We start from the raw sequence: 12,564 nt of genomic DNA on the forward strand, positions 1-12,564 counted from the left end.
TATATATATAATATATATATATATATATATATATAAATGTGTTATATACACAATCATGATAGGATTCGTGGTATGCTTGTTCGTGTGACTGAGGTATAAAATGCTGACAATATCATTAGCAGACCGTCATAACACTGAAATTAAACCGATACCGACACGAATGTTTGTATTATCGGTCGCTCGGTATGACTGATTGCTTACCCGAGCATGCCTGAAATGCAGAGGATACTACCCAACACAACCTTTGATTTATACCGACAGAGACGAAAACTCTTGACGCGGTGCTGCAATGTGCGACTTATCTAGAAAAGACTCACCAAATAAGTTCATCGTTTGACTAAAACATGAAAGTAAAGAGCATTGCATTATATATTTTCTTAGTTCTTAAAAATTGCATATTATCCCCGATATTGTCCTTTGCAGGGCGCCATCTTCAACTTCAAGCTCATCATGTCATCATGCAAGCACTAGTATTTACCCTGGTCCCTTTATTTCTAGTTGTAAAATAATTGAAGTAGAAGTGTGCAACCTATACACAGATAATTGATAAAGTGATACTTGTCTGTTGAAATTATTGATTGACTTGATTGAATTGATACTGAATGGCTTTGTTGGTAAAGATTCGAAAGTAATTACTTATCATCGTTAAATAGTCCATGAAAACAACAAAAATAAAAACATTTTACAACGCACGGTCCAGTTCTCCCGTTGTATAGTAATTCATTATTGTCCGACATCCATATTTCTAATCATCTAAATTGTCTTTATCTATTGTATTTTCTCTCTCTAAATTTCAAGCGATGTCAATAATGATAATTATGGACAACATTGTTATATCTGGATTAAATATCTGCAGATGTTATTTCGGTATTGCTTTTATAACGATTGTCCCTGTATTGAACACGATAGCCTGGATAAGCAGAATGGTCAACATGGAATAGTCCGTTATGGAGCGCGGGGTGTAAACCTACTTATGAAAATAAAAATATCATGATGAAAAGGGGGAGGGGGGGGGATGGGGGATCAGTCGACCAGAGACTTCAACTCTCCCGCTTTAATGCGATTTCCTCAAAATGTTCCGCTTAAAATGTGCTTTTCTCCCGCCCAAATAACTAATTTTTTTTAAATGGTGAGCAAAGAATAAAAAGCTCCAAGTCTATTCAATTTATAAAAAAAAAAGCAAATTAGACAAAAAAACACACAAGCGCATAGACCGTGTAGCATACTATGGCTACATAGCGTACTAGAGCGCGTCGCAAGTGATGCCATTACTGGCGCATACGCATACTGGCGGAAACGTAAATAATCATATCTGATGGATACATGTCTGTAAAAACCTAATTACACACTCTCTCTCTCTCTCTCTCTCTCTCTCTCTCTCTCTCCCTCTCTCCTCCCTCTCTCTCATATACCCATTCCATGCAGCACCCTTTACTATAGGCTCTTACAATGACATTTGTTTAAAAACTGAGGAAAAACATGGAACTCAAGTTGTGACTTCTTCTTCATTAATAAGAATGATAGTCGTAAAACGTGGAGAACAATTAACGAGTTGTTGAGTGGTGGAAATGTCAAAAATAAAGTGACCAATGTAGAGAAATTATTAAGCTCAGGTGGTGGAGAAAATAGAGTGATAACTTCTGACAATGAAATAGCTAACGAATTTAACAACTTTTTTGTAAACATAGGTCCAAAGCTGGCAAAGGAAATACCACCAGTGAATTCTGACTTTACAGAATATTTAGGATATAGAACAGAAAAATCTCTATTTTTAAAACCAATAACAGAAAATGAATTGAAATGCCACTTACAGACTTTAGATACAAAAAAAGCATGTGGCTATGATAATTTGCCGGCAAGACTGTTGAGGGATGCTGCCCTATACATTTCAAGCTCATTAACATATATTTTCAATCTTTCCATAGAAAGAGGTAAATTTCCAGACGCACTGAAAGTAGCAAAAGTGACACCTATTTATAAAAAGGGGCGAAAAGATCTAGCTGGTAATTACAGACCTATTTCAGTTTTACCTATACTGGGTAAAATCTTTGAGAAAATAATAAACAATCGTGTAATTGACTATTTGGAAGCAAACAATATCTTGTTTCAACACCAGTATGGTTTCCGTAAGAAACATAGCACTAAGTTATCTTTGGTTAATCTTGCAAATACACTATTGAAATACTTTGATGAGGGTAGAACAACAGTTGGCATCTTTATTGACTTTCAAAAGGCATTTGATACTATAAACCACAGCATTCTCCTCAAAAAAATGTCACACTATGGAATACGTGGGTTAGCCTTGCAATGGTTTGAAGATTATTTGTGTAAACGATCACAGTTTATACAATATAAAGACAAAATGTCTTTGAAATTGAATATAACATGTGGTGTCCCTCAAGGCTCCGTTCTTGGACCAACATTATTTTTACTATATATAAATGACTTACCTAACTCCACAAACTTTTTCAATTTCAGATTATTTGCTGATGACTCAAATCTTTTTCATACTTTTAATCCTAGACAAAAAGAAATTGATTTAGAGATTGTAAGTGAAAATTTAATGAAGGTGCAGGAATGGTGTAATGCAAATGAAGTCACAATTAACTTACAGTAAACAAACTATATGATTATGAAATCCAAAGGTAGATCAATAAACAAAAAGGGATCTGTGAGAATATCAAGATCAGATATTAAAGAGGTATCTGTTGCATCATTTGTAGGAATTGAAATTGATTGTCACCTTTCATGGAAAGAACATATTCAGACAATAAACAAATGCATAAGAAAGAAAGTAGGTATTCTGTTTAAACTGAGACATTTTGTTCCCAAGAATATACTTGTGTTATTATATAAGGCTTTTATACAGCCTCACCTCTCTTCTGGAGTAGAAGTATGGGGGAGCACTTACAAAAGTAATCTAAATTGTATATATTTAAGTCAAAAAATGGCAATGAGAGCAATTACATTCAGTCCACTTAGAACAGACTCCAAAGCTCTTTTTCAAAGTCTAAACATTTTAAATCTTTTTCAACTTCATGAACTTCTTGTATCAACATTTATGTATGATTTGGTAAAAGGTTTTTTACCACACTTTTTAGTGGATTATTGTCAGATGATACAGCACAGATAAGCAACTAGGAGAAAAGAAAGTGGCTTACTTTATCAACCAAAATGTAAGACAACGCAAGGGCAATTTTGTATTTCGTTTGTAGGAACAAAGCTGTGGAATGATCTGCCAGATTAAATTAGATTAAAAACATCAAGGTTATCTTTTCGGAGACATCTTTCCACCTACCTTCTATGTAAATGACGTGGGCTCAATCCCACCCCCTTCGTTTTTTCCTTTTATATTACTTGTCTTTCTTTTATATAAGTATACACTTCCTTGTTAACGATTATAGCGGCCTTAAGCTTTTACAGGATTTGTGCATGTACGGACATGTGTATGATTATTTTTATTAATACATCCTTTTCATTTTTATGAACACATTGATGATTTTATTTCTTCAAAGATTTGTCTTCTTTCATTATAATGCTTTAACGCTTAAGCTTTTTTATTTTTATTTTTTCATTTTAGTAAAGAAAAAAAGTTACATGATATTGTATTATTTTGTTGTATATATGTAAATACAAAACAAACAAGTTTTACATTCATGTGTAAAAACAAATTAACAGAAAAAAAATCTTGCCAAAGAATGGAACTAGGCTCGACTAGCACTTGTGCTAACTTCTAGTTCCCATTAACAACTTCACCTAAACATAGTAATATACATATTTACGAATATATATTTGTACATTTAATAGTGTGCAGATGTATGTCTAAAAAATATCGTTTTAAAACCATTACTGTTCAATCGACATTACTCTTATGTTATGTATACATGTATCAGTATTATTCTTTGCATTGTATGATTGTTCATAGACTATGTACTGTCATTATTGTGATGTGTTGTTGTTAATAAATTCAAATTCAAATTCAAATTCAAACTTATAAGGATGAAATGTTGACACTCTACCCATGCAATAAATTATTCAGACTTTCCCTCCATTCAACTAGTTATGTTTTTAATTAATGATCATCGGCTGGATAGTTTCTTCCATCCCCGATTAATAATCAATGAGAGAGTATTGAGTTTATATGAATTAAAATTAAAATTTATTAAATTAAGGTACACTCAAAAATCATTAATGTAATTGAAATTGTATGCCTATATGGTTATGACTACGCTCCTATATTTAACAATGGGGATTGATTTTTGACGAGTGGGAAGCTTTTAAAAAGGGGAACAAAGAAATTGTATCTTAGCTTTTAACATTAATGGGGTGATTTTCATTAGATGAAAATATTGACCTCAATATTGGCCTTATTCAACCAAAATATTGTGTCATTTCGTTTTATCCCTTAAAGATACTATGTCCCTTTTGCAGCCAACATCAAATTCTGTAGAACTTTGCAGGAGTTATGAATATGTCATGTATGTCGTATCTGTGAAATTTAAACGTTAGTAGTTTCCTAATATTCAGATTATGGAGGAAACAATTAACTTGCTAGACTTCACTGTCAGACACTATTGAGTGACAAACTGACCTTTTTTCTTCTTTGGTAAAATGAGCTGTATAGGGTACATGAGCATTTGTCTACATCAATATTCCACTTCTTGTAATGGGCAAAATTAAACTGATTGAATCTTTGCGCAGCATAAAACGTACGACCATTCGGTACAATGGTCTAAAAATCAGACTATTACTTACTGGCTCTATAGCTCTTAAGTCGATTCGACAACTTATATTCGTTATTTTCACACTTAGGACATTTTCAAGCCCCCCCCCCCTTTTTTTTTTTTAGGGAAGTTCTAATTTAGTATTTACTTTCAAATGCCGTTGGAATTTAACCTTTTCATTCATTTTGGCCTGCAAATGGGACATAGTACCTTTAAATTTAGGAGCACGTGCATAGCCCTATACGCTCCGACTATATGATTTCAAATCTTTCCTTTAATATTTGATGCTGGAAATTTCCTCTTTCATTTCCAATTTAATTAGACATTAGTCATCACGTTATATTCTTATTCAAAAGGGAACAATATGACATACTAATATGTCATTAAAAAAAAAAATCAAACAACATAAATAGGAAATGGAATACATGCATTCATACATAGCTGACATAAGCATGGGGTGTGTGTATGAAAGAGAAAGGGAGGATGGGAGGTATATAGGGAGGGAGGGAGGTAGTGAGGGAGTGAGAAAGAGAGAGAGAGAGAGAGAGAGAGAGAGAGGGGTGGGGGAAGTGAAGCCCATCAGCTAGATTTCCTTTCAAATAACGATATATCTTGGTGCCCAAGCGCTTTATTTTATCTATATGAAATGTAAAATTTGAAGCTAAAATAAACGAGCGAATCGAATGTACACTGCAACGAACGGAAGCCCCCCCCCCCCCTCCTCCTCCGTAATGGTGGATATACATAGCGCTGCTAGCTATCGTTGGAGATGGAGCTTGGGGCGCGCGATATCGGATTCCTGTATATAAACCCATGCGACAAGACCTCTTCATTCATTCTTGTTCGAAACATTGCGAGTGAAGCCTAATAAATCTTTGCTTATGATCTGTAACTGACTTTGCTACTACTTGGGCGAATTTAGAAGTCAATTAAGAGAGGAAGTTCTGGAAATGGCATTCTCTTGGGTAAGGATTGTTTTTAATAATAATGGCGTAGGCCCTATCAAGACATTGATAAAGGCATGAGGGCAACATCAGCAACAGGCAAGGGAGCGTCTGTTGGCAGCCCCGTGTGACGTAGACCATTGCAAATTTTACATACTTCAAACCAGAGGTGTGTTTTTTTGCCAGCTCCACCATGTGCTGGATACGCCGCTGTTCAATGATGTACTCGGATCGAACTATATAGTTATTTTAGTAGATGCTTCTAAAAGTTATCAAAGTTATCAATCTTTGAATAAGTTCATGTATACCATTCTTGGTCCTAATACAAAGGCTGTGGGTAGCTGGCGAGGCTTGAGGAGTCGATAGACTTTCATTTTATTTTATTGGGAGATAAATTCAATCCCGTATTGGCGGTATTGCATAGTCAATAGGCTATATTTGTGTTGATATTTTCGTTGGTGTTCTTGATATAAAGAATTACCGTTTTTCTTCCTATAAACTTTTCTTGCAGATTATTTTCGTCCTTGTCTGTTCAAGCATCCAATTTTCAGGTAATCAATATAGATATATGAATGGAATATTTTGGAAATTAAGTAAACAATATAGGCTATGTTTCTCTTTTGAAAAATATGCATCTTATTTGTTCCCCACACATCATATATATTAGCATTTCGGCAATGCACTCGGAAAACAAATAAATCTGAAATAGATGTAGTAAACTATGAAAATAAGATAAGGTAAAAAGATCAAAACTTGTTGTAAATTGTATTTCTATTTAATTTTTTTTCTTCCAGGGGGTATAATAATAATATTGTCCAGGGTTTTTAATTTTCATGTTTGTCTTTCGGAAGGATGTTAACATGACTTCTTGATGGTTTTGAAGATATTGAAGAACAGCATTGATTTTACAACAAAAACTCTATATCGAAACTCGGTTGAATTCAAAAGATTTCCCCAATGCTTTTTTCCACACTCATTGAACGTGGAAGGCGCTATATTTCCTGCGCGTTATTCGATGTTTTCCGAGTATTAACGTGTATACTCGGTTTAAGTTATATTATGTCTGACTGATAACGCGGGTTTTAACTAAAGAGGTATCCTAATTGCATGTTTTCACGAAATGTATAGGCAATCTGTCGGCTGAGTTTGGAAGAAATGAAAACAAGAACTTGGAGAACTTTTAGAGGAACTTAATATCCTAACCGATTAATGTCTGTATTCTACTCTTTAATTGCTTTGTGCCAATACTCAGCCGGAAGAGGGGGGTCAATCGGCAAGCTATCCTGTAGTTACATCACAGGCCCTATGAAGGAGGTCATCAACCTTGTACCGACAACCTTTGACCTTCGACCTTTACGGTTGCCGCGTGTATCATACGTTTGTACGCTACCAGGTAGGTCTATCAAAGTATTTATATTAGAAAAAAACTTTCTTGCTCACACGGAATGAGAAAATCTTTTGAAAGTGCACAAACATAACAAATAAAATATGAATCGGCGAACCCCCGCACCCCCCCCCCTCCCCGTCCCGCGGTTTATTAGTGTTCAGATATTCTTGCACGGCAATGAGATGCGCAGTACGCGTCAAATTTAGTTAATTTATTTAGTTTGTCAGGCATTAATCGCAAAGATTAAAAAACCCGCAGAGGGTAGGGTTGCGGAGGTTTCCCTTTGTATATCTGAAGAGGCCTTAACTGCTATCTCATGATTAAGAAAGGTGTTTTTAAACCTTTATAATGTCGAAATATATTAATAAAATGAATTTAAAATGATTAGAGCATGGGTAATGAAATATCATGTACCGTATATGAAATGAATATAATTCTTTTTCAATTTCGATGATCTACAAACTGAACCACTGAAGGGTAACGTATATGCATAATATGATTCATCATGCGCATGTTCATATCTTACTTCGTCTCTAAATACATCTATGAATTCATGATGCAATATTTGTCTTCAAACACATTTTTATTGAAAATCCTTCCAGAAATGTGCCAAAAAACATCCTTTTACATATTATGATTATTTAGGTGAAATTTTGCCATCAAATTTTTGGTGAATTTAGGGCTTCCCGGATTACTTTAGAGGGGCTTTAAAGGGCGAGGTTTTCCTTTGAATGACTAATAATTTTCGTCATGCCATTGATTAAATCCACAGCGCCGACGAACAAAACGAGTTGTGAAGATTACAATGAGACAAACCACGTGAGTCCTCTCAACCCTGGAGTGGGAGGCAAACCATTCTACGTCTATTGCGAAAAAGATGACTATGTCATTATTCAGGTATAATATCCAAATACTCGTTTATTACTCTTTTACATTTAAAATAGGTAGGCTTGTCAAAATACACACTTTTACCATCTGGTAAGATGCTGAAATTGTCTAGTATACCCAGCTTGCCTAAATATAGAGTACTGAAGTGTGACGTCATACTGGCCAAGTTGTCTAAGTTGCTGGTACCCCTGATACCAAACAATTTTTTAAAGGTACTATCATGTCCCATTTGCAGCCAACATCAAATTCTGTAGAACTTTGCAGGAATTATGAATGTGTCACGTATGTCCTATCTGTGAAATTTAAACGTTAGCAGTGTCTTAGTAGTCAAATTATGCAAGGAAACCCGTTAACTAACTTTAGACTTCACTGTCAGACACCATCACTGACTGAATGACTTCATTTTTTCTTCGGTTATAACATACATAAAATGAGCTGTACAGTACCAATAACCCACTTCTTGTAATGGCCAAAAGTGATTGAATCTTTGCGCAGCACAAAACGTACACCATTCGGTTCAAGGTCTGAAAATCAGACTATTTACTAAAAGGATTGCAATCCCTTAAGTCGACTCGACAACTTACAATCGTTATTTTCACACAAAAAGACATTTTCAAGCCCTTTCGTCATGAGGGAAGTTCAAAAATAGTATTATCTTTCAAATACCGGCGGAAATTAATCTTTTCATCTGTTTGGCCCGCAAAAGGGACACAATGCCTTTAAACAATAATTGTGAATGTGGTGATCATTACCACACATAATTTGCCCTGCTCCAGACATTTGCTTGAATGATTTCGTGGTAAACCTCAGGCGCTGTTATATGCAATGTGCTAAACCAATAACTTGGACGACGCGAAACGAACATGACGTTCGCATTTCGGGACTCCACTCCAACTATACAGTCGGTCCCTTTTCAACGTTTTGAGCTTTCATAATTATACTATACTTACCCAAAGTAAAAATAATATTGTAAATCACATTTTCATAATTTCAAGGATATACAAGGAGGAGTATATAATCAAATTTAAATGTTTGTTTTCCTGTGTTTACCTAAATGGCAATTGAGTTGATTTATTTTAGCATAGTCCCCGGTATTTATGCGGGGTCTTTTCAAATTTTCAACATTCGTTCATCTTTCCCACCTCCTGCATAAGTGGAATTAAATCCAAAAATAAAGATGTTTGTTTATAATGGTTCGAAATGTTATGAATTGAGAAATAATAATCATATAATCTGAATTTAAACATTATGCTGAGGATAAACAGAAGCTAGTTGGAATTTTCCATCCATTTCAACACTTTTTTCTCAATCAAATTCATCTTTGTACACTTCAGTTCCGTCCTATAGGAATCCGGGATCGTCCATGCACATTTCATAGTTGATTTAGTCTTTTCCCATTCAAGTTAGTTAATGGTAAATAAATTTCAACAAGAGCCCTGTCCATTCACATTCGTCTCACCTGGGGCTGTAGAATGCAATTATGAAATTCATCTTTGTGCAATCAATTTCAAAAGAGTTCCATTCAAATTCGTTGTACAGTGCGTCCCAGAAAAAACTAAACCGAGAATTATCGATGTTTTATCATAACTTAGTCACATTTAAAATTAATAAATGACACATATTTAGAAAGCTTATATTCTCCTCTTTCATTTGATGCAACTTATATGACGCATGAGTGATTAAAATGAATTTGAAGAGAGGAAACCAAAAAGTCATTTGGCGGACGGTATCTGAATTTCAAAGAGAAAATCACATTTCTAGAAAGTTGAATTTCTGCCCTTTCATATGACACCTCAATCGGGTAAAATGAGCAAGGAATGTCAAAGTTCTGTTTGTTTAAAGTAGTGTTGCATTTATTGTATCAAACGAATTCGTTTTCACTGGGTGCCTGCCATAACAACATGCAGAATTGACAACATACTTAACTCTGTTTCGTTGACAATCAGCCATGCATGAAGTCTTTCGTCTACGGCTGATTGTCAACGAAATGGAGTTAAGTCTTTTGTCAACTCTGTTTGTTGCTACGGCAGGAACCCAGTGAAAACGAATTCGTTCGATAAAATTATGGAAATACAAGCACTACTTTAAACAAACAGAACTTTGTCATTCCTTGCTCATTTTTTTTGATTGAGGTATCATATGAAAGGGCAGAAACTCAACTTTCTAGAAATGTGACTCCCTGAAATTCTGATACCGTCCCCCAATGACTTTTTGGTTTTCTCTCTTCAAATTCATTTCAATCACTCATGCGTGAAATATATATTATATGAGTTACATCAAATAAAAGAGGGGGATCTAAGCTTTCCAAATATGTGTCATTTATCAATTATAATGTGATTAAGGTATAATAAAACATGGATAGTTCTCGGTTTCGTTTTTTCTTGGACGCACTGTATACTAGACAAGACTTTATAGCGAACGAGTGACGAATTTAATTTGACTTTGAGGAAATTCGATGCAAAATGATGAAATTGATTGGACAAAGTTCGAAAATGAATGGCCAAAGACGAGATTGACAACAAAACGGACATATGCAGAATTGGAAAGTTTAGGGATGAAATTGAATGAAAAAAAAAGTTAAATGGAAAAAAAACTATATTCGAATTGAGTCTCGAATCATGAGCAATGCTATCATTTCACAGCGGAGGACACACCTCTCGGTTGATTTCAATCGTTCGTGGATTGATTACTTTAATGGATTTGGAGACCTACATGGAGATCATTGGTTGGGACTACAGAAGATCTTACGGTTCACACAGAATGGGAATAAGGCGCGAAGCTGGAAAATTATGGTTAAATTCGAGGACGGTGAAGTTATTGGCGCCACTTTTCAAGCACGGATATATGCAGAGTACGTATATATAGCCATACTTTGATACGTCGCTGATTGGTATACTGCCGCTCAATCTCGGGGGGGGGGGGGGGGCGTTTCACAAAACTTGTCATCAGTGACATATGACAGTTTTTGTTAAAAGCTACTGAAATTGTTGATTCTGATTGGTTATCGACAGATTTGTCACTGATTTTTGTCATTTGTCATTGAAAAAAGGCTTTGTGAAACGGGTCCCAGGGCCAATATTATCTTCCCGCTATTCCCTATGTATATAGTGGCGGTTTGTCGATTTTATGAGAACCCATCCGACCATGGGCATGGACTGCATGAAATGTTGCAATTGAAAAACATCTTGCGAACATGACTATTTTATAGTTATTGTACAGGCCAAGTGTTATCGTTAGATCATCCAAATTAATATCATCATGCGAGTTGAACTATTCAGCCTTGTTTTCTATGTATAGGATCCATCATGTTTTGGCAATCATGATATAGTAACAAACCACTACTTATAGGCGATAGTGAAAAGTCAATATTGGTCCTGACTCATCTCCACAATATTGATCCGATGATGATATACCTCATATCTGTCCCAACCCCCAAAGCAATCACTATACCAACTGAATGCGATCTAAATTTTAAAGAAAGAAACTCTTCTTCATGAGCATTTTCTGCTTTATCTCCTCTTCTGTTTTAACGTTCATCTTACTTTTTGTAAACATTTATTTAAATATTTGTTTAAATATTTGTTTTTAATTTGAAATCAACGCCGTCTCCTGTTCTCAATACCATAGCACTTTGACAGAATACACAAATATATAAAAAATAAATGCATGCACCTTTCTCGGTTTATAGTTTTACAGGAAGTTTCTGGCATTTCAGTTACGAGGGCATCCACGTTAATAATACGTGGAGGTTTCATCTACGGGCACCTGGCAGACCGTATATATACCCTTTCGCTACCCTAGGAACGTACATGATAAACTCATCAGATTCATCGTTGCTGCCGGGTGAAATCAGTTGCCCCGGTATGTGTGGTGGTGGATGGTGGTATAAGACCGCACGATATAAATGCATCGGGAACATAAATGGTATTCTTAGTGCTTCTACCAATGAGGGCACAGAGAGGAGCTGCGGGTGGCCGAAAAGAGTCGTGAAGACTCTTTTGAAGATGAGAGTGTGTAACGATTGAAGGAAGCTGATTGAATGTATTCAAATAAACTGCTTGTATATATTTGTGAAAATTGGTGAGCCAGAATGAGACAGAAACAAATGGAAGAATAAATATTATGATACTGGTAAAAGTGTCAAAAAAATGATTGGTTGCATGTCAATGATAAGCTTGATCAAAATGAGACTAATACAAAATGGAAGGAAGTTACTTTGATATAAGGTAAAGGAAAACAGAAAATGATTAAAGGAAGATCCTTACTTAACAACTTCTCTAAAAGAATATGATTTTTTGAAAGTTACAATCACTTTACGAATGGGGACTTCAAATGAATGAATCCGTAATATTACTGTTACGTATATCGTGCCGGGGGGCGGGGAGGGGGGGGGGGGGTAAGAGGACATTTTTGTTTGTTTTTTGGTGTGTGTCCCAAAATTTGAAAATTTGGTCGATCGATATTTCGTTTCGTTGGGGGGGGGGGGTGAGGTCAGCTTTTGGGGTCACCCATTACCATCATTTTGTTTATTTAAAAAAAAAAAAAAAATCCATCCAAAACACACACGTACAATTATTTTTTTATGGGGGTTCAACCCCCCCCCCCCCCCCCCCCCCCCCCC

The 12,564-nt window shown here is 35.5% G+C and overlaps 1 protein-coding gene across 1 annotated transcript; it reads left to right on the top strand.

The window, feature by feature from the left end:
* Nucleotides 1–6,707: 6,707 nt before the first annotated feature.
* Nucleotides 6,708–12,282, top strand: LOC115923739 (angiopoietin-related protein 4-like). The gene is made up of 4 exons (XM_030985012.1): nucleotides 6,708–7,061; nucleotides 7,828–7,952; nucleotides 10,586–10,794; nucleotides 11,632–12,282. Exons 1-4 carry the CDS (start codon nucleotides 6,878–6,880, stop codon nucleotides 11,966–11,968), a joined length of 855 nt encoding a protein of 284 aa, XP_030840872.1. The 5' UTR covers nucleotides 6,708–6,877; the 3' UTR covers nucleotides 11,969–12,282.
* The last annotated feature ends 282 nt before the right edge of the window (nucleotides 12,283–12,564 follow it).

The sequence above is a fragment of the Strongylocentrotus purpuratus genome, unplaced genomic scaffold (assembly GCF_000002235.5).
Source record: "Strongylocentrotus purpuratus isolate Spur 01 unplaced genomic scaffold, Spur_5.0 spur5_scaffold_14, whole genome shotgun sequence".
In the NCBI taxonomy this organism is placed as follows: Eukaryota; Metazoa; Echinodermata; class Echinoidea; order Camarodonta; family Strongylocentrotidae; genus Strongylocentrotus; species Strongylocentrotus purpuratus.